This window comes from Barbatula barbatula (genome assembly GCF_947034865.1).
Source record: "Barbatula barbatula genome assembly, chromosome: 2".
Taxonomy (NCBI): Eukaryota; Metazoa; Chordata; class Actinopteri; order Cypriniformes; family Nemacheilidae; genus Barbatula; species Barbatula barbatula.
In genome coordinates this window covers 20283612-20306418 of record NC_136767.1, presented here as the reverse complement: position 1 = coordinate 20306418, position 22807 = coordinate 20283612, and the positions used below count along the sequence as shown (strand labels likewise).

At 41.2% G+C, this 22807-nt stretch overlaps 1 protein-coding gene across 1 annotated transcript in view; it reads right to left on the bottom strand.

The window, feature by feature from the left end:
• Positions 1-22122, bottom strand: part of tncb (tenascin Cb) — a 29767-nt gene extending 7645 nt beyond the window's left edge. Inside the window, exons 1-11 of the mRNA XM_079472475.1 lie at positions 21846-22122; positions 12831-13373; positions 10962-12647; positions 10561-10824; positions 10320-10435; positions 9371-9524; positions 7390-7659; positions 7041-7226; positions 5751-5840; positions 4946-5209; positions 1861-2136 (exon numbers count right to left, since the gene is read on the bottom strand). Coding sequence (XP_079328601.1) covers positions 1861-2136; positions 4946-5209; positions 5751-5840; positions 7041-7226; positions 7390-7659; positions 9371-9524; positions 10320-10435; positions 10561-10824; positions 10962-12647; positions 12831-13299 — 3775 coding nt within the window. The 5' untranslated portion in view covers positions 13300-13373; positions 21846-22122. The remainder of the gene's footprint in view (positions 1-1860; positions 2137-4945; positions 5210-5750; positions 5841-7040; positions 7227-7389; positions 7660-9370; positions 9525-10319; positions 10436-10560; positions 10825-10961; positions 12648-12830; positions 13374-21845) is intronic.
• Between the last annotated feature and the right edge of the window lie 685 nt (positions 22123-22807).

Sequence of the window (22807 nt, the reverse complement as noted above, 5' to 3'; positions counted from 1 at the left end):
AAAGAACAATGTAGTATTGATTTAAAACAACAATACATAACAGGGCCTTGTTGTCCTAAAATGAACTTTCAAAAGTACCCTTGACCAGACCTCTTTCTAAAGCTCGGGATGATGAGAAACAGAGGAGACATTTGTTGAAGGGAAAAGTGTTGGAAATGAAAACCAGAGAGGACAAATCCTGTGGAGCTGTCCCTCTTCATTAGCACTGTTCACTTGTTTAAGAGTGTCAGTAAGGGTTTGAGGCTCTTCAAGAGTACAAACATGCGCTTTCCAAAGATCACTTTCATCTGACTGCCTTCTATGTCTCTCCGCTTTGACAAAGAGGCATCTGTTTGTGGAGGTGGAAAAAGGCGCCAGCTAACCTACAGAACCAGAGTCTGGATGCAGTTATTCTACAGCATGCAACGAAACTCTGAAGCTTAGGGGGATATCTGTGTTGGCACAGCTAAATGCAACAGTTAGGATAAGCACACTGGGTATAAATTGAAATGCAAGGAAAACGTAGTGTTTGTTTTGGCTTACAGAATCTGATTTTCAAAACGTGTATTAATCCAGATAAATGAGCAAGAGTTCATTGTGAATCGCGTGACACGTGGATAGACGAGGGGTTAACAGAAGTCCGATAAGCTCTCCGGCTCCTCTGCCTATTTGCATGCAGACTTGAGAAACGCTGATGACTGTGGCCCCTGCAGCCGCTGACTGATAAACGCCAAGAATATGTGTGAAAGTGAGGAATAAGAATGAGAAGTAGCGCAGGGTCACAAAACTGGGCGTGCATACTGAAGAGATTCTTCACAAGCGGCGACAAAAACTCTTCAGGATCACTTCCATGGCAGTACGCCCCAGCTCAGCCAGCCTCTCTATTCGCTGTTGCCCTGGGGAGGGGCAAAACTGTGGTTTGTACCTAATAAATGTTTGTTTGCAACAGTCATTGTCTGGTATTCTTGAAGTCTAAACGCAACATAGCAAAAATCTAAATAAGCTAAATTAAATTGTCAAATGTTCAAAAGCAAAATTTGCTTTGTTGTCGCTGTTAACTCACAAATTTAGTGGTGATGACAGACAGGGGTGATATGCCGCACCTGCAGGCTTTGCTGGTGATTATACAGACGTGCGTTTGATGGCGTGCAGGTGTGCTCCGAGTATCAGTATGCTTGAACATATAATTAAGCAGAGGGGAGGCGTGTAAATTTTTCTCAAAATACACCACTGCCGACTTGAAACAAATGCCTTGTTTGCTTGTAGTGCTATGCATGGTTGAAGTAATAGTTATATAGTATCTATAAACTATCTATATAATTTTTCATTTTTGGGTGAACTATCCCTTGAAAGAATCAGATGTTAAGTGTTAAAGGACCCGTCAGTGAAATCTAGCGGCACCCAGAGGTGAGGTTGTGGATTGCAAACAAACGGCTTAATCCACCCTTCCCTTTCGAAGCTCTACGGCGGCTGACACAACATGGTGAATTACATGCGAGGGGACCTGCTGTGCATGTAGATAGAAATAGCTCATTCTGAGGTAATAAAATCATAACGTTTCATTATGAAAGATCTTTATACACCTCTTTAATGGGGCTGGAGTTCTCAATATTTTGATAACACCTATTTCATTAATGGTGGAAAATATAAGAAATATGTGAAAAGTACAAAGTAAGTTTCAGCACTGGATGACAGACGATGAAGAGAGAAAACGAACCCATAAAGGCAACAAATGAAGAAAAAAAGCTGGTTCAAACTAAGCAAAAAAAAAGGGAGTTAGTATGACATGAACTGTTCATTAAATGAGATAAGATGTTAGCTTGCTGCCTAAGATGCAGCATTTGATACCAGAGAGGACTCAGGTGGTCCAAGCAAAGGTACCTGTGATGGCTTCAGCAAAGACAGGGTCAACTACATCTTCCTTGAACATGCCACGAAGAGCGACCCTGTAGAAAGTACTAGGGGAGAGGTCATTAACAGCCAGGCTGAATTCCTGGCCTGAAAGAGTGGTGGTCTGGCCATCTGACAGGCCATCAGGGTCAGAGACTTCAACCAGGAAGCCATCAAACTCTTTTCCTTCCACGTCCCATGACACGCTGAAGCTGTCCCAAGATACGTCGGAGATGGTGATGTTTCCCAACTGAGGCTTCTCCTCATCTGGATGATAAAAGATCAAAATATATTTAAATAGGCAGGAAACTGAACATCGGTTCCAGCAAGCAAAAGCATCATGGGTAATTCCATAGTTATTCCTTGAGGGTTTCGGAATTCAAGAGAGACAATCTTCTTCGTTGGTTTAAGCCTAACGTAATGACACCTTCTGAAGGGAAAAAGACAATTATATTCAAAACCAACACGGCACCATTTCCATTTCAGCTGTTGCACACATATTAGAAAAAGTTAACAATTTCACATAGTGAGCAATAATGAACCTCTTAACAAATTCATCTCCATCTGTTCCAAACGGAAGAGAAACATCTGCCCTCGCAGTGGAATAGCTTTAAGTAACAACTTTACGAAAGTTGTAATGGCAAACAAACAAATTTGCACTCGCATCTCTTGAAACTCATTAACAGCCGAGCACCTAACTCCAGTTTGCTGAAACAGCTTTGGTATTAATGACCCAGAGAAAAGCCATTAATTCTTGAAGGTTCTGCCTAGCCTGCCTGAGCAGCGGTACGCAGAACACTTCAAACATGGGAGGCAGCCATGCAGCGCAACCTATAATTGAACATTATTGTGCATTGTCAGCATTCACAGGCAAAGAGGGGGCAGATAGCTAGGAGATGCGCGGTGGGCAACCATTATCCTCTCCATGCACATTCAAGTGGGCAGAAATGTGGCGTGCAAATAGGGTGAGAGACAATGGAAATGAAGTGAATGACCTTCCCAAGCATTAGGGCCAGTTGTTGCTTTTTAAATCTGGAGATTGAAACAATTCAAAGCTGTCAAACAGCAACAACAACTCATTGATCATTCCACGTCATTCATGTGAACTGAGATTTGGGGAAATTGGTTAATTTGGTTTAGTGGATAAATGTATTTCGAGAAGAAGTGCCTGGGAAATGGCCTTCACTGCATGCAGATGAGAATGGGAGGAGATTCAAAAGCATGGGTTTATCACCGCAATAGCAATGCAAGACGCAAACACCTCTAGGGTGTTTGGTTAAAGCCTTTGTTGCATACATGACCAGCATTATTTGGCCATCTGGATAGATCATTGTATGTGCTTTTAGACATACATGACCTTCAAACCATCTCACAATACAACACGTTTGATGTTCTTTAGCTCAGTTTAAAAAATCATACTCCTTTTGTTGAGGGTGCATGCCCAAAGGAAAACGGTATTGTTCAGATGTTTCACTTTCATAAAGCTCAGGAGATTTAATGGAGCTTCCAGTTATAATTCATAGATCTTGTGACATTCTATAGACTAATAAAAATGGATTAAAATAGCTAAAACTCACTTTAAGATTTAAGAAAACATATTTAGATTTTACTACAATCAGTCTGAGACATTGTTGAGATCTGTTCTGTAACATGTCAAAAGAAGACTTGAAGGCATAGTTCACCTTGAAATGAAAATCTTTCTTAAGTTCCCACCCAAAATATATCCCTTAAAGGATCTCACCCCTCATTCACTACCATAGTAGGGAAAATACATACTATGGAAGTCAATGGGGGATGATATCTGTTACTGATTTCCGATAAAGTCATTCTTCCAAAAATATCTTCCTTTGTGTTTAGCAGAACAAATAAATGTATTGTAAAAGTTTGGAACAATGTGAGGGTGAGTAAATTATGACAGAGCTTTGAATATGCTTTTGAACAGAAGCTTTAATTTCCTCTCCATTTAATCCCCTTGCTGTTTGGAAGAAACCATTGAGATATTGAAAGACTATGGGTGCACTTTCATTTTCAACCTCCATTTGGTGTTCTCACATGTTTCTACCTAACTCTTCTGCATTTCAAGCTAAGTTCTTGTAAACAGTGCTGAGGACCATTTAGTGATGTTCAAACAGAAGGAAAACCCAGACCCAGAAATCTCTCCCCCCCCCACCTCCCCGGTTCCATAATGGATTTGAGGAAAGTGTATGTGCGTGTTTGTGCTCAGTGTCTAAGGCTGATAATGGCTACTGAAATAAATGCATTGGGATTATAGAGCTGGTGATTTCAGAGACAACATTTTCACAGGCGGCTCAGCATGTGTTCTATTTATCAGTCCGCCCCACAGTTCATTATGGTCAAATCAAGCAAATCTAAAGGGGAGTGGGCTCACTCTGACAATTATCACATGAATAAGCTTTCTCCCTCTGTGTATGTGTGTGACTTGAGAAAGACTATTGCTGTTGTCTTGGGAGACAACTTATGTAAAACAACGTATAGTCCTTGATACTGTGTAAGTACTCACTCTGTTATGTAAGATAAACATTTTGGTGAAAATGCAGGATGTTGGATTGGAAGTAGCATCCTGTCCACAAAGACTTAAACAAGATCTAAATCAGCCATTTTTGGCTTTTACTTAAAGCCACGTACTGTAAATGAGGAATTAAAGATGAGGGCTGAAAATAGACATGTCCGATATCTATTTTCAGTGCACGATGGCACAGTGACAATAAGAATATTATTAGATCTTTAAGGATGTTTTCTCTGCTTAAATCAAATTCAATGAACAATGACCACAGTATCAGCAAACTCCAAGCAAAATATTGACAGTCATGGGGAAAATACTGAAGTCAATGTTTTCCTCAGTTTCTTTCGAACCCCCCAGAGACCTGCTGAATAAATCCTTTAATAGAACTACAGTAAAGTCAAATATTCCATAATTCAAAACCAGCATTTCATTCATAAAATTGAAAGCAATAATGCAAATAAAAGGTGATGTGCAGAAAGTATATAACTGTGTCATAAATATAAGACATGTATGTATACAGTTATGTCTATGTGATTTCATTAGTGGACTGACCTGTGGATGCTGACAGAGTGACTGGAGCACTCTTCATTCGTCCTCTCTCGGCAATCAGGGTGATGGTGTACACCATGCCTGGGTTCAAGTTCACAAGGGTGTGGGTATTGACACTGCCCGGTACCTCCATCTCGGTTTTCTTGCCATCAGGTGATACAAACACAAGTCTAAAGAAATCGATCTTGGCCACCGGTCTCCTCCAAACCAGCACCAGTGTGGTCTCTGTGGTCTCAGTGACTTGAAGTTCTTTAGGAGCATCAAGAACTGAGAGGACGGGACATTAAATCAGAAATTAGCATTATATAGAGTACCTTAAAGCGGGGCTTGTTGTCTTACATGCAAGAGATGTCAATTCTGTCATCATTTATTCACCCTCTTGTCATTTCAAACTGACTTACTTCTGTAGAACACAAAAGAAGATATTATCACGAATATTGGTAAAGAAACAACAGCGATACCCATTCACATCTATAGCACAGCCACAAAACCAATGCAAGTCATTTGGTACCGCTGGATTCATTCTTCAAAATATCTTCTTTTGTGTTCCACAGAATGAAAGAAAGTCATACCGGTTTGAAATTACAAGCGGGAGATTAAATGATGACAGATTTTTCATTTTTGGAGGAACTATCCCTTTTATTTTACTTACAATTTGATATATTGAGTGAATAAACAAGATACATTAACATGATGCCCTAAGAGTTAGTGACCATTTTGTAATGGTCACGACCATAACCACCACGGACAATGAGCCTATAGTGTTTTTAAAAATAAAATTCCCCTTGAATTTTTTACATTTGCTTACCAGTTACAGCATTGGTTGTTGCAGGCCAGCTCTCACGTTCGTCTTTTATAGCGGTTACTCCCATTCCATATTCAGACCCGGGTCTGAGACCTACGAGAGAGCCCCATAAATTCAGTCATCTCTAATCATCTGATAAACTAAAACCATCAGTTGTTTTTGGAACCTCTTCGGTAGGCAATTGTTTTCAAACGCGCCACAGTGCGGTTTCGATTTCATCTGCGTTCCATATCAATTGAATCCTTTTCTTCAAAGAGCTTCTCCACAGGCCAGAAACAATATTTAGCATTATACAAGAGATTCCCAGATCCCCACAGATCCCATTCATAAGAGTCCTCCACTCAAATCCCACACTTTGCCGCTCTTATGCCTCTATTGGCCACTCCAGAGGTCACCGTGCAGCATGAAATTACGGCTAATGCAGAGGAAGCTCATTATCAATAAAATCACAGGCGTGACGGCAATTACAGATAATAACTGTGTGAAAGAGACAACTAGTGTGGTGTGCGTGTGAGAGTGCCAGCTAGAGACACCGCGTTATTAGCTGAACACATCGTCCGCCTTATTTACAGGGAACAGGCCTCCCAAGGACAAAGAACCGCACCAGACAAAGAATCTATTATCCGTTTTGTATATATTTTTCGCCCAGTCTTGATAATCCCTACTTGGGGTAACACATGGTTGTAGAGAATAAAGAATTAGAGTCAAAGCTAAGTGTAGAAAAGAAGTGCTGCTGGGATGGAGAAAGCATCAACTTTTTTTTTCACTGGGAATTTTTTTACATTGAAACAAGCGCTGGTGTTAATTCGTTTAAGGCATGGAGTCCTTTAGGCCATTTAGGGCAGCATCTCATTCCCTCTTATTCGCGGAAATGTTTCAAGACAAAAAAACAAATGGGCTTCTGTGGAAATATGGGCAGCGTGTTAAATTCTTCAAATCCGGCAAAAACAAAAAGCTAGTTTCTATTCAGGATACAATTTTTCCTTATCGCTAGAAAGGGAAAGAGATCATCTGAGAATTCTTTTCAAAAGCAACCCTTCAAACATTTTAAATCCTAATAATTACATTTCTAATTTCAGGAGAATACAAATGGTTTGGACCAGTGGAGGGGTGGTTTTCAAGTAATAAAATAAAATTGGTTTACTGAAAATTGCTCCGGTCTCTAGTGTAAAAAGCAGCTGAGGCTCTTTTATTCCTCTTCAGCCTTTCATGCATAGGTTTTAATCTCCGCAATTTGTTTGTAATTGATGTGGTCTGTAATCTCATGAGAAAAATTATTGTGTCGTCTCTCACCGGTGATTTTAGCCTGAGTGATGCCTTGTGGGCCACTGCGGAGGACCAGTTCTCCATGTTCCCCTCCAGACAGCGGGCCATATTTGATGCGATAACTGGGGACGTTTGCTTTGCTGTTTATCCACTCCAGAGTAATGCTTTCATCTGTCTCTTCCACTGCCTTTAGATGCTTAGGGGGATCCAGGTCTGAAACATATCAACATGCTTCCTGTACATGAGTGGTTTTACGCAAGGCCAAGACCAACATAATTGCTTAAGTGCAAGTCTAAGTGCGGCAACATCACTGGGGCAGACTGAAGTTTAAAAAATAATTTTGATTTGTTGAACTTTGCAAGAAGCCTTGTCAAACCTGTTGTGAAGGTTTCATAGATAGGAAAGCTTGTTGTCTCTCCCCGGCGGGCCATTAGAGACACTTCATACTCAGTGTCAGGATGCAGCTCAGACAGATGGTACTGGGTATCCATGGAGGAAAGCTCGATCGTCTTCTTGTCCGAGGAATCTTTGTTTTGGCCATAGGACATGGAGATACCGTCCACATGAGCTACAGGCTGTAGCCAGGTGATAAGGGCTGTAGAGTCCGTCACATCACGTACATCCACCTGGCTGGGAGCGTCAATCACTGCGGATGGATTGAGAGAATGAGACAGCTGCGCAATGGAATTTCATTCATTCAGACAAGTGAGCTTAAAAAGCTGCAGTATGTAACAAGATACGATCCGATGAGATACTTATTTTTACTTTATATTTCTATATATGACAACTAGGATAGAGAATTAGTGAATAAATAATGCAAAAATGGAATCGCCAATAAAATCTGGGAAGTTAATTTAATAAGTAAATCTGCAACAAACCAAACTTGGAAAAAAGTCAAAAATTTTATAAAATAAAATGTTTAGTGTAAATATAAAACATACATAGTGACTGAATTGTGCATTAAAAAATTAAAATGGTTCCTCATAATGCATTAAGTTAGTTTGAAGGTAGTGTATCGAAAAATCACATTTATACATGTCAAACGCACCAGTGATCTCACAGGAGGAGAACCTCTCGTGATGCTAAATGCTGCCTCCCACACACAGAGAATAATTTGAGCAATCGACCTATCGCTAAGCCCCGCCCCCTTAGATACTGTCGCTAACTCGGAAACAGATCACAGTTGGGAGATGCCGATCGTCATGATCGCAAATGACACTGTTCATGTAAGGCAGGGTAAGATAACATTAATTTACATTTAACCAGTTTAATATGGAGATTCACTGACATTTGTGTGTTTTTGACCTGCAATGATCAAGACGTGAGAACAGTTAGCTATGTTAGGATTTATCTTTAACGTTTTTTGCCAGTGATACCTATATGCTGAAGCACATGACGACATTAACATTCAGCTTGAGCACATGAACATTTTTATTAAATTACATTTTATCAAAATGGTTAATGAGAGTGTGAAAACCTTTTTCTTTGGGATTGTGGTTGAACCAGGATACTGCGGCTACATTTTGCTCTGTCTTGATAAGGTTTAGAAAATGGAATAAAATAAATTACATTCCCCATCCTCTCAGGATACCTGGAATCAGTGTAACAAGTACCCCAGGCACATCGTTTTACAATTTTTGTAGCATAAACACTGTAACGATGAGAGCTTCTGATATTTCAATGCTTCTCTATGGCGCTGAGACTTAAAGTTGGCAGAGTTCCGGTCCCTGTGATACTTATACTCAGCTGCCGTCGGCTCATCTGCGTTTGAGGGGAGGGCCTTAGCGATATGTCAATTAGTCCAGCCACAGTGCAATGTGGCACAAGGTGAAGAAATGGAGAATGCATGAGATCGAGTCATGCTGAATTTTTTGACATTTGGAAAAACTATGGTCGCAAACACTAAACTTTGAGATCTAATGATAGATCTTCTTATAGTTTAATATGGAATGTAGAGTATTCTAAAAGATACAATTGATGAAAAGGGAAAATAGGGTGTATTTGGGAAAATACCACAGTGGTAATTGGGTATAAAGAATAAATGGAAAAAGGGCCTTTCCAGCATATGCTGTTTATTTCAAAGGGGCAGCTCAGAAATGTGTAGTACTCAACTAATACAAACATTTTCATGTGATTCAGATTTCCAATTTTGTTTTATACTGACTGGCCATGAAAATGGATAAAGGAAATAGGAAAATGGAAAATAAGAAAGATCTTATTTAAAAAACGTGCATGCATGAATTTCAACCATTTAGGTGTAATTTTGATATTTTCTCCATGAACTTTGTGACCCTTAACAATTTAATCAATGTAAAAAAACTAAAAAAAAGCTTTTATTACTGTTGACAGCTGCTTACTTGTCACAACGTTCTTGCTGGCTGGGGGTCCGCGGGTGTTGTTCTTTACAACCTCCAGTTTGACCTCATACTCTTGACCAGGTCCAAGACCAGACTGCTCAAAGGTGGTCTCAGGGGCGGTAAGAGAGTTCAGAATCTCTCCATCCTCTTCTTTCTGTCATTCAAAAACAGAAAACAGAAATCATAAAATCTGTTATAATAAAAAATATCTATAATATGTAATATTTAATCTAAAGTTAATGGTTTTGTTGGTTAATGTTTAGTATCTGATAGTTTGAAATGTATACTGTATTAGTTGGTCTGATAAAGTCTCTTTGGTTACGGTACTGTAAGGATTCTTTTTATTTGAAAAGATCATCCCAAACCATCAAAGAAGCAACCTCAGTAAAACAAAGTGAAACTCCCCTGAGCTAAAGGGTATCGAGAGAGCTTGCCGAGAATAAACACTCTAAGCTTTTAGTTGATACCACTTGGATGAGTGTTTCACGTCACAGTGAGGGTTATTTTGGCATTGACATCCTTAAAATTGATGCGAGAATGAGACTCCCAAGCTGTGTTTTGAAAGGGGGATGGAGGGGAGGATTGCATGTTCTAATACTGATACTTTTTTGGTGTTTGCTTAAGCCCCCGGGAATGAAAATAAAACATTTCAGAGACAATAACAGTTTTGTGGTGCATGGTCACGCATGCTGTTGCCAGGAGCTTCTAACAAGGTTTTGTCTTACAAAACCACAGACTTCTCGAAAGTAGCTTTTTGCTTAGTGGCACCACTCAGCTATTTTCCACTGGATGCTCTTACAGCTTCCCATTTTATACTATAAATTGCAAACAGAAAGCTCCTTTTTATACTTCATGTGTTTTTTGGTCCAACAGTTAAGGCCAATGAGTTTTGTGACAAATCATCAACTAGATTCCACAAAAGCTGTTCTGTTGATGCCTATAGACTCACTGTGTTTCTGAAGATAAGGTTCCAGCCATCAAATGGAATGTTCAAGGGGTCCCACTCAACCTCCACTGCTGTCTCTTTTACAGATTTGAATTTCAGTCCCTCAGGTTCAGGAAGATCTGACAGTAGGGTATAGAAAATTATAGCTTTTACAATACTGCATACTCAAGACAAAATTACAAAGACTCATTGCTACTGTAAGCAACTTTGTGTTCACTGACAAGCAAGACAGTGGGTGACTTACGTGTGGCTATTCTGGCACTGACAGGAACGCTCATTTTGCCATTCAGGATAGCAAAGACACTGATTAGATACTCTATGCCAGGCTCAAGCTCTTTAATGGTTGCAGTCTTCTTTTCACCTGACACTCGCATTTCCATCTCCAAACCACCAGGAGCCGTAGGCACGTAGGTGATAAGATACTCGGTTACAACCATCTCATTGACCCAGGAGAGGTCCACTGTTTCTGAGCCCACTACAGTAACAGTCAAGTCTCTGGGTGGGGAGACTATGGATTGAAACAAGACATTTAATTAATTTCTACACAAAACTTATGTGATATTCACTGCTTTGAAAAATACATTATTGATACTGTGCAAAATGTTGGTTGAAGGAAATAATTTCATATATGTTGTAGTGACTTACTATCAGAGCAGTCATCGCCAGTGAAGCCTAAATCACAAATGCATATTCCATTTAGACATTGGCCCTGGTCATTGCAGTTTCCTGGGCAGGTCAGCTCAGCACAATCCATTCCAGTGTAGCCTTCAAAGCACACACACTTTCCGTCTTCACAGAACCCATGATCCAAACAGTTGTTGGGACATGTCTTTTTACCGCAGTCCTCTCCAGTGAAGCCGCTGTGACACACACATTGGCCTTTTACACAAAGTCCCCTGTTATGGCAGTTATGGGGGCAAGTCAACTCACTGCAGTCATCGCCAGTAAAGCCCTCTTCACAAACGCATTGGCCATCCACACATTGTCCATGGCCATGGCAGTCATTGGGACAAGTCTTGATGCTGCAGTCTTCTCCAGTAAAGCCCTCTTCACAAACGCATTGGCCATCGACACATTGTCCACGGCCGTGGCAGTCATTGGGACAAGTCTTGATGCTGCAGTCTTCCCCAGTAAAGCCCTCTTCACAAACGCATTGGCCATCCACACATTGTCCACGGCCATGGCAGTCATTGGGACAAGTCTTGATGCTGCAGTCTTCTCCAGACAAGCCCTCTTCACAAACGCATTGGCCATCCACGCAAAGTCCATGATCATTGCAGTCATTCAAACAGGTCATGATGTTGCAGTCCTCCCCAGTGAATCCCTCTTCGCAAATGCATTTTCCATCCACGCACAGTCCACGCTCGTTGCAGTTATTGAGACAGGTCTTGATGCTGCAGGCCTCCCCTGTGAAGCCTTCTTTGCAGATACATTTGCCATCTACACACTGTCCATGCCCATGGCAGTCATTGGGACAGGTCTTGATGCTGCAATCTTCTCCAGCAAAGCCCTCTTTGCAAATGCACTTGCCGTTGACACATCTCCCATGACTGTGGCAGTTATTGGGGCAGGAAAGCTCGGAGCAGTCATCCCCTTCATATCCAGCATCACAAATACACTCACCGTCCACACATTGTCCCCTTTCATTGCAATTGTCAGGGCAGGAGAGAACACTACAGTCCGCACCCTCGAACCCAGGGTCACATATACACTTTCCATTGAAGCAGTGACCCTTCTGACTGCAATCGTTGAGACAGGTAAGCTTGGAACAGTCTTCTCCACTGTAGCCGATGTTGCAGACACACTGGCCATTCACACACTGGCCACGGTGGTTGCAGTTTTTGGGACAGGTAAGCTCCCCACAGTCTTCCCCAGTAAAGCCCTCATCACAAAAGCAGGTTCCGTTGACACAGCGTCCACGATCGTAGCAGTCTTTGGGGCAGATGAGCTCAGAGCAGTCAAACCCAGTCCAGGGCTCATCGCAAACACATTCGTCTTCCACACAGCGCCCCCTGCCGAGGCAGTTATTCGGGCAGTTGGTTAAACTGCAGTCTTCGCCAATGTAGCCCTCCTCACAGATGCAAGCCCCATCAATGCATTCCCCATTGTCACCACAATCTACAGGGCACAGCTCAATTCCACAGTCCTCACCACCGAAGCCATCAAAGCATACACACTTGCCATCCTCACATCGGCCTTGGTCCTGGCAGAAATTCTGGCACTCTGGCTCAGAGCAGTTGGATCCCTTCCAACCAGGCTCACACAGACAGCTGCAGGTCTCACTGCTATAGTTTCCACGTCCACTGCAGTAGGGTTTGGTAGTGACTTCACCTGAAAATAAGATTTTAGTGGTAAGTTTAGTTTTAGTGATCTTTGATTTGTTCTTGACCTAATGCTAAGACTCAATTCTCAATTACAAAAAGGTTGCTTTTATGACAAAACGCAATGGCTTACAATAAGATGTTCATGAAACTCAAACAGTCTACACATACTGTATGTTAAACATACCCTTACCTGCTACTTGAGCACCACAGCAGCCTGCCCCACTGGTGCATTGCTCTCTTAAACTGGACACCTCTGCCTCCAGCATTTCTAGTCTGTTCAGAAGATCCTTCAGATCAGGCAGATGGTTATCACAGCCACAAGCTTGCTTGGGAATGTTAATCCTATGTGTAAAAACAATCTGGTTGTCCCCATCCATGGTGTGTTCTATGTGCTGGTCAGATTGTTCAGATTTTGGCTTCATTTCTGTTGTTCCAGGTGAATCCAAGTCCACAGAGCAAAGGGATCCAGATGGCACATTGATGTTGTATACATGGTTGAAGACCACAGGCTGATCATGACTTGGGACCGTCAAATTCTCAGTGCTTGGTGACAGTGATTCTCTTCTGTGTCTAATTACTCTTTTTACCAGGCCAGCACTAGAAAGGTGGACTAGAATGGCCACCGCTACACAGGCCAGGGGTAGGCCTTGCATCCCCATGATGAAGTGTTTTCAGAGAACTCTTCTGAAGTTGTAAACAGGACTGTTTAAAGATACTGGGTTTGGTTCTAGACCTGGAAAATGGAATAAGAAAACCATTAACCATTTTAAGCCACCATGCTCACCTGACCTCAATTATGTGTTCTTAATAACAGAAAAATATTTATCTTCAAATCCCTTAGCCAATATCCATATTTAAATCAGTATTTAGGAAGTCAACTTTCAGTATTTTTTGTACAAAATTGTAAAATGTATAAAATCATTAATTTCAGAATTACAAATTATTAATTTGAGGATTATAATTGAAATTTTGATATTAATATAATAAAATAAATTAATAATTTACAGCAATAAAACACATTGCCTTTTTTCAAAATCAAACATTTACGTTTTTGGAAGCCTAACATTAAATGTTGTAAACTTTCAATTCGGTTGCATGCCCTTGCCAGCCATAATGACTCACAACTAAAGACTGTAAAGCTTACCACACCACTCATCATATTTAGAACACAAAATCGTGCAAAAAGACTCAAGCCTGCATGCTGGTCTCTAACACTGCAGGGTAGACAGACACTAAGTAGCACTCTAAGGTAACTGTTGCCTTGGATTCCACAAGACTAACTGTGTCCAATAAAAGCAAGGCAATCTTCTGCTCAGGAGAGCAGCACTCCAGCAGAGTTTCCTATGACAAGCTGCCATGACACACAGCAGGCAACACCTGAATCTGGGGTGCTGCTCTCTTCTTTGACGCTCTGCCCACAGCCCATGCTGACAGATTAATATTCGCGCGGAAGGGACCATCTGCAGTGCTTCCGTTTGCGTGGGCGCTCGGAGTTCATGCTTCACAAAAAAAGTTAGCATTCTTTGACCACTCTCCAGAAAGCAGCAGTTTGCATTAAAATGAAAGTTCCTTAACAGTAATATAAAATATTTTATGTGAATTCATATTGGGCTCAGGAGTCACATCACCTCTTGGTATTTATGTTACTGCTTGGTGTGAGAGGGAGTACTGAATTGGAATATGAAGTATATTGTGATTTTCGCTTGGCACAAACAGGATTCAAGTCTTCATATAGCTGTTTTTACAAACGCTATTCTACCACATGTAATTCACCACCTTCCAAAGGTGGTGATACATTTACTTTCTGTTAAATTCTTAGCATCTTTCAGCTTAGTCTCGAATAATTTTCTTCAAACATGCAACCATATTTAACCCTTCAAACTTAATATATCTCTCACATAAAATGCTTATCTCTCTCACAGCTGTGAATTAGATTAAGCCAAGATTCCTCCAACAGCATTAATGTCCCCATATACCCTCGAGGGCAGCCAAGCCTTCAGCAACAAAAGGCAACACGATGTGGCAACACAAATCATAATTTTGTCTAGGCCGCCTTGAGTTTCCGGGGGGGGATCAGGGTAAGGTTGGTTGAGCGCAGCTTGCAAGGTCAATAGCAGGTAATATCAGCTGCCAAGATCGGTTTAGTGTGTGTAGGGTTTGCTTTGACATGTGATTAAAGGCTCTGACAGATGAGTTGCAGTAAGAGGAATCCCATGTCCGTTGCCGCCCATCAGTGATTGGACAGACAGGGATGAATGCTTCCATGATGGAGCGCTAAAGAGGGGCTTGATGATGGGAGACTCCCGATCTGGACCCTCTGGGGTGATGGGGACCTATCCCGCATCTCGTTCGTCACATCTAAACCCTGAGATTAAATTAGCAAAACAGGCAGAAAATTGCTTTGAGTCACTTTGCAGTTTTAGTTCTGGATGGATAGCTGGCTTTTTCACTTTGAAGCCTGGCTTGTTGCCACAAGAATCAGAGAAAGAAAATAAGGACCAAGCTGGCCTTTGTGCGAGCGGTTGCCTTTAACATCCGGCCAAGAGAGAACTGTTATTGAATAAATGAAAAAGGAAATATAAATATACTCAAAAACGTAACCTTATCTTTATGATGGAGATTGAAGATATGTGTGACTATCAAAGAAAGATGAGCGGTTATCATCATTACATTCAACATTAATCTGTGAGAAGCAGATAAAGCCATTCGCCTTCATTTGAGCTCCATAAACAGAGTGGTGTGCTCAGAGCAGTATGCTAATTCTCCTGCTTACTGCCACTTTCAGATAAAACCAGACACAATGTGACTGCTGCTTTCTCATGCCAGGACTAGTTTTTAGACATTTGTTACTTTCTCAGACTCTGGCTGCGCCAGTTGGCTTCCGCATTGTGTAATGTGAGAAGAATTTCAATGCTGGGGGTGAACCTGCTGGCCTAGTGCAAGTGATCTAAATTGGCCCTATGTTGGGTTTGGTGCTGAATGCTGACTAAAGCATTTCAAAGAGAATACCTCACATGGAGACCAGATTTATACACTGGAAGTCATAATTATACAGAACTACCGTTAAAGGGATTTTTTACCACACTAAGTGTAGCGAACAAATAATTTGTTTAAGTTTGACCAATTAAAATTTGTTGCCCTTCACATAATTGAGCAATGAATTTGCCTGCGGTTTGCAAGTGAGGCATATTTCACTTCCTTTGGAGACTTAAATGTATACCACAACTGGTCTGAGACATGACAGTTTGAAGTGAATGCCAAACACCATGATTACAGAGTACATAATATATTATTTTTATAAACTGGATGCGAATTAAAGATTTTATTCAGATGGCAACTTTCTGTTAAGTCTGTTATTTGATAAATTAGTTAGATTCCCCAGAGGAAACATTAATTGCTCAGAGGTTGCTCTTTTGCTCTTTAGCTCTGGAAAGGTAATGGAGTTTTAAATTATGTTTAATCGAAGTGTTGAGCAATGTTATGTTAATCCTAAAAATAATTTTGACAGGAAATGTACAGATGCTTAGACGCAGAACTATAATTGTCTGAATTAACATTCAAATGTTTGGTTTTAATTGCAATCCATAAATGTAGTTTCAGAGGCAAACAACTTAAAGGGATGTTTTACCCAAATATTATGATTCTGTCATCGTTTACTCACCTTCAGATTGTTCTAAACCTGTATAAATGTAGTTGTTCTGCTAAACACAAAGGAAGATATTCGGAAGAATGTCAGAAAACCAAACAAATACCATCCTCCATTGACTCCCAAATATTTATTTTCCCTATATGGCTGTAAATAGGGGATGAGATCTGTTTGGTTTCTGACATTCTTCCAAATATCTGCCTTTGTGTTCAGCGGAACAAAGAAATGTATACAGGTTTGGAACAATCTCGGGGTGAGTAAATGATGACAGAATTTTTATTTTTTCGGTGAACTCTCCCTTTAAAAAACAATCACATTAAATGTGATCTTTGATCCAAAGCTTTCTTTTGGCAATTCTCCCATGAGTGGATTGACAGCAACGTGTGAAATCTATCCAGAAACCACAGCCTAAATACATACATCTTGTGTCCAACGATACCATTTCTATAAAAACACAATTAAGCAATGCATAACTTTGCTAGACTGATGGACATTTTGAAAGACTATAAGGTCTCCACTTGCTTTCTATTTCATTTTATTGCTGTCGTAGTGAAAGATACTAAAGAGAGATATGTACTTTTTCCTTACATGTTTAATTCTTCTTTCAGTGTGCCAATAGGAGGAATGGAGGAGCCTCACAATTCAAGATAAAATCAAATAAACTCTGTGAAATACAATAGTAACTTAAACCTGCAGCACATAGAAAATGCAATGACTGCTTTAACAGCTATTCTTTCAGATGAATTGTAGCTTTTTCAATAATTAGAGATAATATTCATCCACAGTCTGTTAAACATTGAGGAAGCACATCTCTTGCTCAACGCTCATTTTCTTCACTCCTATGAAATCATTAAGCAGACTTTGTAGGTCACCCATGACAGAAAGCACTTGCCTTCCTGGGACGCAGCCTTAATGTGGGTCGCCTGCCATGCTGAATGGATTGCTATTGTCTGCCAACTCTATTCACCTTAATAGATTCCATAAAATGCCCTGACAGTTTGTTTAATACTGGGAAGTGTCGATGATGAAGAACTGTATCTCCCAGAGGTGTGCTGTATATACTGTTTCATTCCTCTACTGGTGCAGAACCGACTTCATTAAAAATCAATACGATGAAGTTTTAAAAAATACTTCTTAATAGTTTCAGTGAAGCTTGACTTAAAACTTTCTGGAAGGTGTCTGGTCTTGATTAAGCATAAAAGAAGTTAACTGATGATAAGCTGATAAAGCACAGTAAAACATTACAAATATGAGAGCTTTTGGAAGTCTCTTTGTGAAGTAGATGCTTATCGATTGGACAGAGTTCAAGGTCAGTCTAAGAATCAGACGCGGGATGCTGAAAGCAGCAGCGTGGAGCAGCTCATACAGTAATCATCTAACATAGAGATGGATTTCCAGGACAGCTCATAACACCGCTCAATGGTGTGTGCTTGGATCGATGGGAAAGCATACAGCCACTGTTATTGTTTCATAAATGGATCTGTAAGTCATCACCTGCATGAGCAATTCTCATTCTCATTACACTGACCAGTCATTATTTTCTTTTATTCTTTTAATACTTTATACACTTCTCATTAATATTTGTGAGATTCTTGTCTTTTACACCGTTCTAAATTTGGTTATGTGGGGGTGCACTGATGTGAATGCTGAGTGCTTATTCAGTCTATCGTTGATATTGTGTCTCTCCGCTGGCCTCGAAACAAGCTCTTTCAGGGCTGCTGAGTATCTATGCCACAGTTCTCTATTTTGCTTGGCTTGTCTCTGGTTCAAAGGAAGTCAGAGGCAGTAGCTCTGGATCAGTGAGCAGTTTAAAAAAATGAATACGTCTGGCAATCATGAAAACACAGGCACACTTTCTCACCAGCGTATGTGCAACGTGAGTATAAAGGTCTCTCAAATGCCACAAAAAGTGATCTCTAACCCAAACTTTCTCTTGGCATTTCTCCCATGGAGGATTGACAGCAAGGTGTGAATATGACCTAGGAACCAGAACCAAAATAAATACTTTATGTAACATCACGTCCGTAAAAACAAAAGTAAGCCATTATTAACTTTGCTAGACTGTTGGAAAATTCAGATAACAGCTGGTCTTGCCAGTTTAAGGTGGCGAGCTGGCAGCTGAATGTCCAACTTGGGTCAGATTAAAACCAGCAGCCATGTTCCAAAAAACATGTTAAACTTGATCATCTAATTTCACTGTTGGAACTTTTCTTCTTTAATTCAATTCAAAACCAACGCAAAGGGGATCGATGTAGAATAAACCCATTTAATTCCCTGAAGCAATATTTTCCCGCTCCATAGAAGAGGCATAGGATTACATACAGACTGATAAATAAAACGCAATGCAGGTTATTTTCACAATGAAAAAGCTGAGTTTCTTGACAGTCAAGTCCCATTTACAGAGCTCTAATGATGCTGGAATATCGGATTGCAGCGATAAGAAGGTTTGTGTGTGTTAGAGCGATAAGCCAGACGGGCAGATTGTGGTGTTTGCGCTGCGCTGAATGGACCTGCGGTTCACTGACATTGTTACACTTTCAGCACAGTAGCATTAAAACCAGAGGAGATATGGCTGTCCTATGGTGACATTGCCGAAGGTGAACTCCATCTCGCTGATTAAGGAGAAATGGAAAGTTTAGGACATGTCAGTCAGCATTCGAGACAGGAGACACTGGAGAAGTCTACAGGGAGTTAAGTTTAATAATTCCTGACTTCAGCCATGTGTGCTTTTCTTGCTTGTTCTCGTAAAGTCCAGATGGAAGGAATGAAGGAGGAACATTTGTTACTCGCCGTCTCATTTTACGTTTCCAGCAACCGGTGACCCAGGTTTTATTAGCTTAACCTCTACTGCTGCCAAAAAAGCAACCTTATTTGTTCAGATGCTAAAAGCACAACTCACAGTTCCATCACTGTCACCATACCAAACAGACCGTCCCTTTTTACATCATGCATCTTGTATGGTAGAAAAACTAAATTGGTTAACCTAAAAAACTTTTCTTTGAGATATCATAAGATGTGGGGAGCTCCAGTAGGTTTTTTTATTTGGAGCGGGAGTCTGGACGGATTGGAAAAATGCTCATAGGCTACGGTTTAACCTCGATGGTCCATATATAAAGTCAATTGGTACTGGGTAAACAAACTTCAGATTTAATTTGTTTTCACATGCAAGATACATCCTTCCCCGACTGAATGGCAAGCTATTGATCATTCCTATCTTGCAATAATAATTGTGTATTTCTTTTCTCTGTCTGAAAATAGATAAGAAATTAATGATTGATTTACTGTATAAGGTATGTCTTCTCCCATATAATTCACTTATCAGTTCCAAATGCTCACAATGCATATAGTAATCTGTATCATCACAATATATCATCTGGTTTTAAATGAGCATTAAAACAAGCTCTTTGACGTCTGCGGATATAGATAAAGTGTACCCCATTGAGCTCAATATTTACCACATATTTACCTATATTTTTCTCACACTGAAATGCAGACAGATATTGACTCACAAAAAAATGCATCATGAGTACTTTCTCTTAATGATGCCACCAATTCAGATACCCAGGGCGTTTCAAGACCATTGTGGCCCAATGGTTAGAGAGTCAGAGTCATGACCAGAAGGTTTGCTGGTTCGATCCTCTGGGCCGGCGGGTAAAGACTGAGGTGCCCTTGAGCAAGGCACCTTACCCCTACTTGCTCCCCAGGCGCTGCAGTGATAGCTGCCCACTGCTCCGGATGTACGTGTGTTCACGTCTTGCTGTCCCTGTGTTTACTCTCTGGATGGGTTAAATGCAGAGGTCACATTTTGGGTATGGGTCACCATAACTGACATATAGGTCACTTTCACTTGTAGACCTCTCTTTTGTCACAACCCAATTTGTAACTAAACATATTTCTAGCCCAAGACATGAATGGTCACTGACAACAACCAGAGCCACTTTTCTGCAGGACACGTGTGGGTCTCTTGGCTGCCACGAACAGGGAGACTCAGCTCAAGCCATCTTACATTAGCATCAGACAGCCATTAAAACCATCTGGACCTGCAACACTTAAACACACTGAGGAAATCATTGTTCGCCAATGGCGACAAATCATTTCGAAGGCCTCGTGGCCAATTTTAAGTGTGAAAGTACAGAATCTTTAAGGGGTATATTCAGAAGCAACAGACCGATTTAGATAGACAGAGAGATTGATGAATGGATGGATGGATATACAAACAGACAGACAGACTGATTAGACTAAACATTAAAGAAGTACACCAAGTCTAATAGATGCTCCAAGTGCATTACCAGGCCAGGAGCGGCACAAGCTGACAGCTGTTCAAACAAAGGCTAGTTTCCCACTCAGCTTTGTTCTGAGTGGCACCGTCAATGAATACACCGCTCATGGCATCATAAAACATTTAAACATTCCGTTCAGGCAACAACCATGTGTGGTTGGCACCTCTAACGTCCTCAAGACAATGACGGAAAAAGACTGAATAGGCATTACCAACCCAGGAGGCATAATTTGTTAGAGACAAATGGCTTTTTTGAGAATTTACTGTATCTGTCAAATCATGCTCCAAAAATCTGAGAAATATAGTTTCTGATACAAAATACTTAACAAAATAGAGTCTGATGAAAGCTTAACTTAAAATAAAAAAACTCAAAAAGCACTGTCATGTAAGCTCGCCCCTCATTTCTAACTCACAAGGTTCCTTCACTCCCCAAAAAACCTCCCTCCTATTTAGGACCCTTGGATCCAGGGGGTCTCTGTCACAGACCTCCCACCCCCTCAAAACTCCCTCTCTCACAGACACGTATACATACTCATGCGGTGTCTCACAAGCCCTGCGTTTCCCAGCCTAGACCCCTCCCCCTCAAGCACACACGCACAAACTCACACAATCAACTCGCATCTCAGCTTCCTCATTCTCTCAAACGGATACAACCCATCAGCACGGACAGATCGCAGATCTCAATACCCCCTGCAGACAAGGCAAGAAGCAAGTGGCTAGCGGAGCTGGGAACTAAATAGGGAAGCGCTAACATGAACCAGCTGCCGCTTTTCCCGGCTGGAGAGGACACGGTTACTATTGAACAGCGCTGAGAGGGGCTGACATCTTCTGGCAGGTAACGGACACCAGCTGACTCACATCCGAGAGACCACAAACTGCAGACATGCCTACCACGTGTAGAGTTACGGCAAACCTGAGATCAGATGCAAGCTACCCATTATTTCCTGACTGAAACAGCAAGCAGACTTGGAATAATTGCTGAGTTTAGAAATGTGGACCACTTCCCCTATAAACCATAATGAGCACCCTTAAGCAAGTCATAATGCGTCGGTATAAACCAAGACTCTGAGATAGTCAGCACTTCAGTTATCCATCACAATATTCAACGTGACTTATGAACTATCTAGCATATTTCACAACAGCAATACAAAGTGAGCATGGTTTTTAGTCTCAATAAGACTTTAATCATAAAACGTACAAAATGACCAAAATATGAAATCGGCTACTCATATCACATGCACTTCTCTCATGCGAACAGGTAGATGCACAAATGAGCTTACCTTAGTGAAACCAGTCCTCTACCACGGGCTCAAAGATGCGCCTCTCTCAATGGCATGAAATGTGACACCGAGCAAAGGTTGCACACATCGGTAACTCGCTTCTTGAAGTGTGTCTCGAGAGAAATGACAGTTCTGTCATTCCACTCTGTGTCTCTACTCTGACTGAATGTGCTCCATCCAGCCACTGTGTCTGCTGATGCTGAGAGAGGGAATGAGTGAAAGAGAGAGAGAGGGAGGGTAAAGTCCCTTTCTTTTAAACAGTAGACACTTTGCGGTCAGACCCTACTCCCACCTACCACTCTTATATACCCCCCCTTCCCTTTCTCTCTCTGACTGGAAGCTGAGGAACTGAAACGGGATGCCTCAAGGCTGTCGCAAACACACACACACTTGGAAGAGAGAAGAAAGAGAGAGAGACCATTTACTATAAACTGGAGCAGCCAGTGATTGGATGAAAGGGATATATTCAAAGCTGCATTAACATACATTTCAGATTAGAATAACGGAGGATAGAGGAGGAAAGATCTTGTGTGTTTGATGACATGGCGGATGATGGGATTATGTACGGTGATCAGCATAATCAACCTCTAATCCCAAATCCGACCAGCCTTCCCATGGAAAAGAGTCGTTTTAGTCAAGGTTGCTCCTCCGAAGGTTTCAATGTCTTTTCTAAACGGAACCAACCTCCGGCTTTTCACGCTCCCCTGTGCTTCTGTAAACACACATCCCTTTGGAGTGTTTGGATATTCACCTTTCCATCTGCACTACACTCAAACACGTGCACACACCTCCCCCATGTGCTCTGCAGGTAGAGCAAAATACCCGACCACACCGGCTGCAATTAGTGGACTGGGCTGCATCCCGCATTTTATGCAAACGGGAGCTTTTTCCACCAATAAAAAAGAGCTAAAACACAGCAGATGGGAAGATTTCCTTTGCCATCTTCGTGATCTCGAAACATA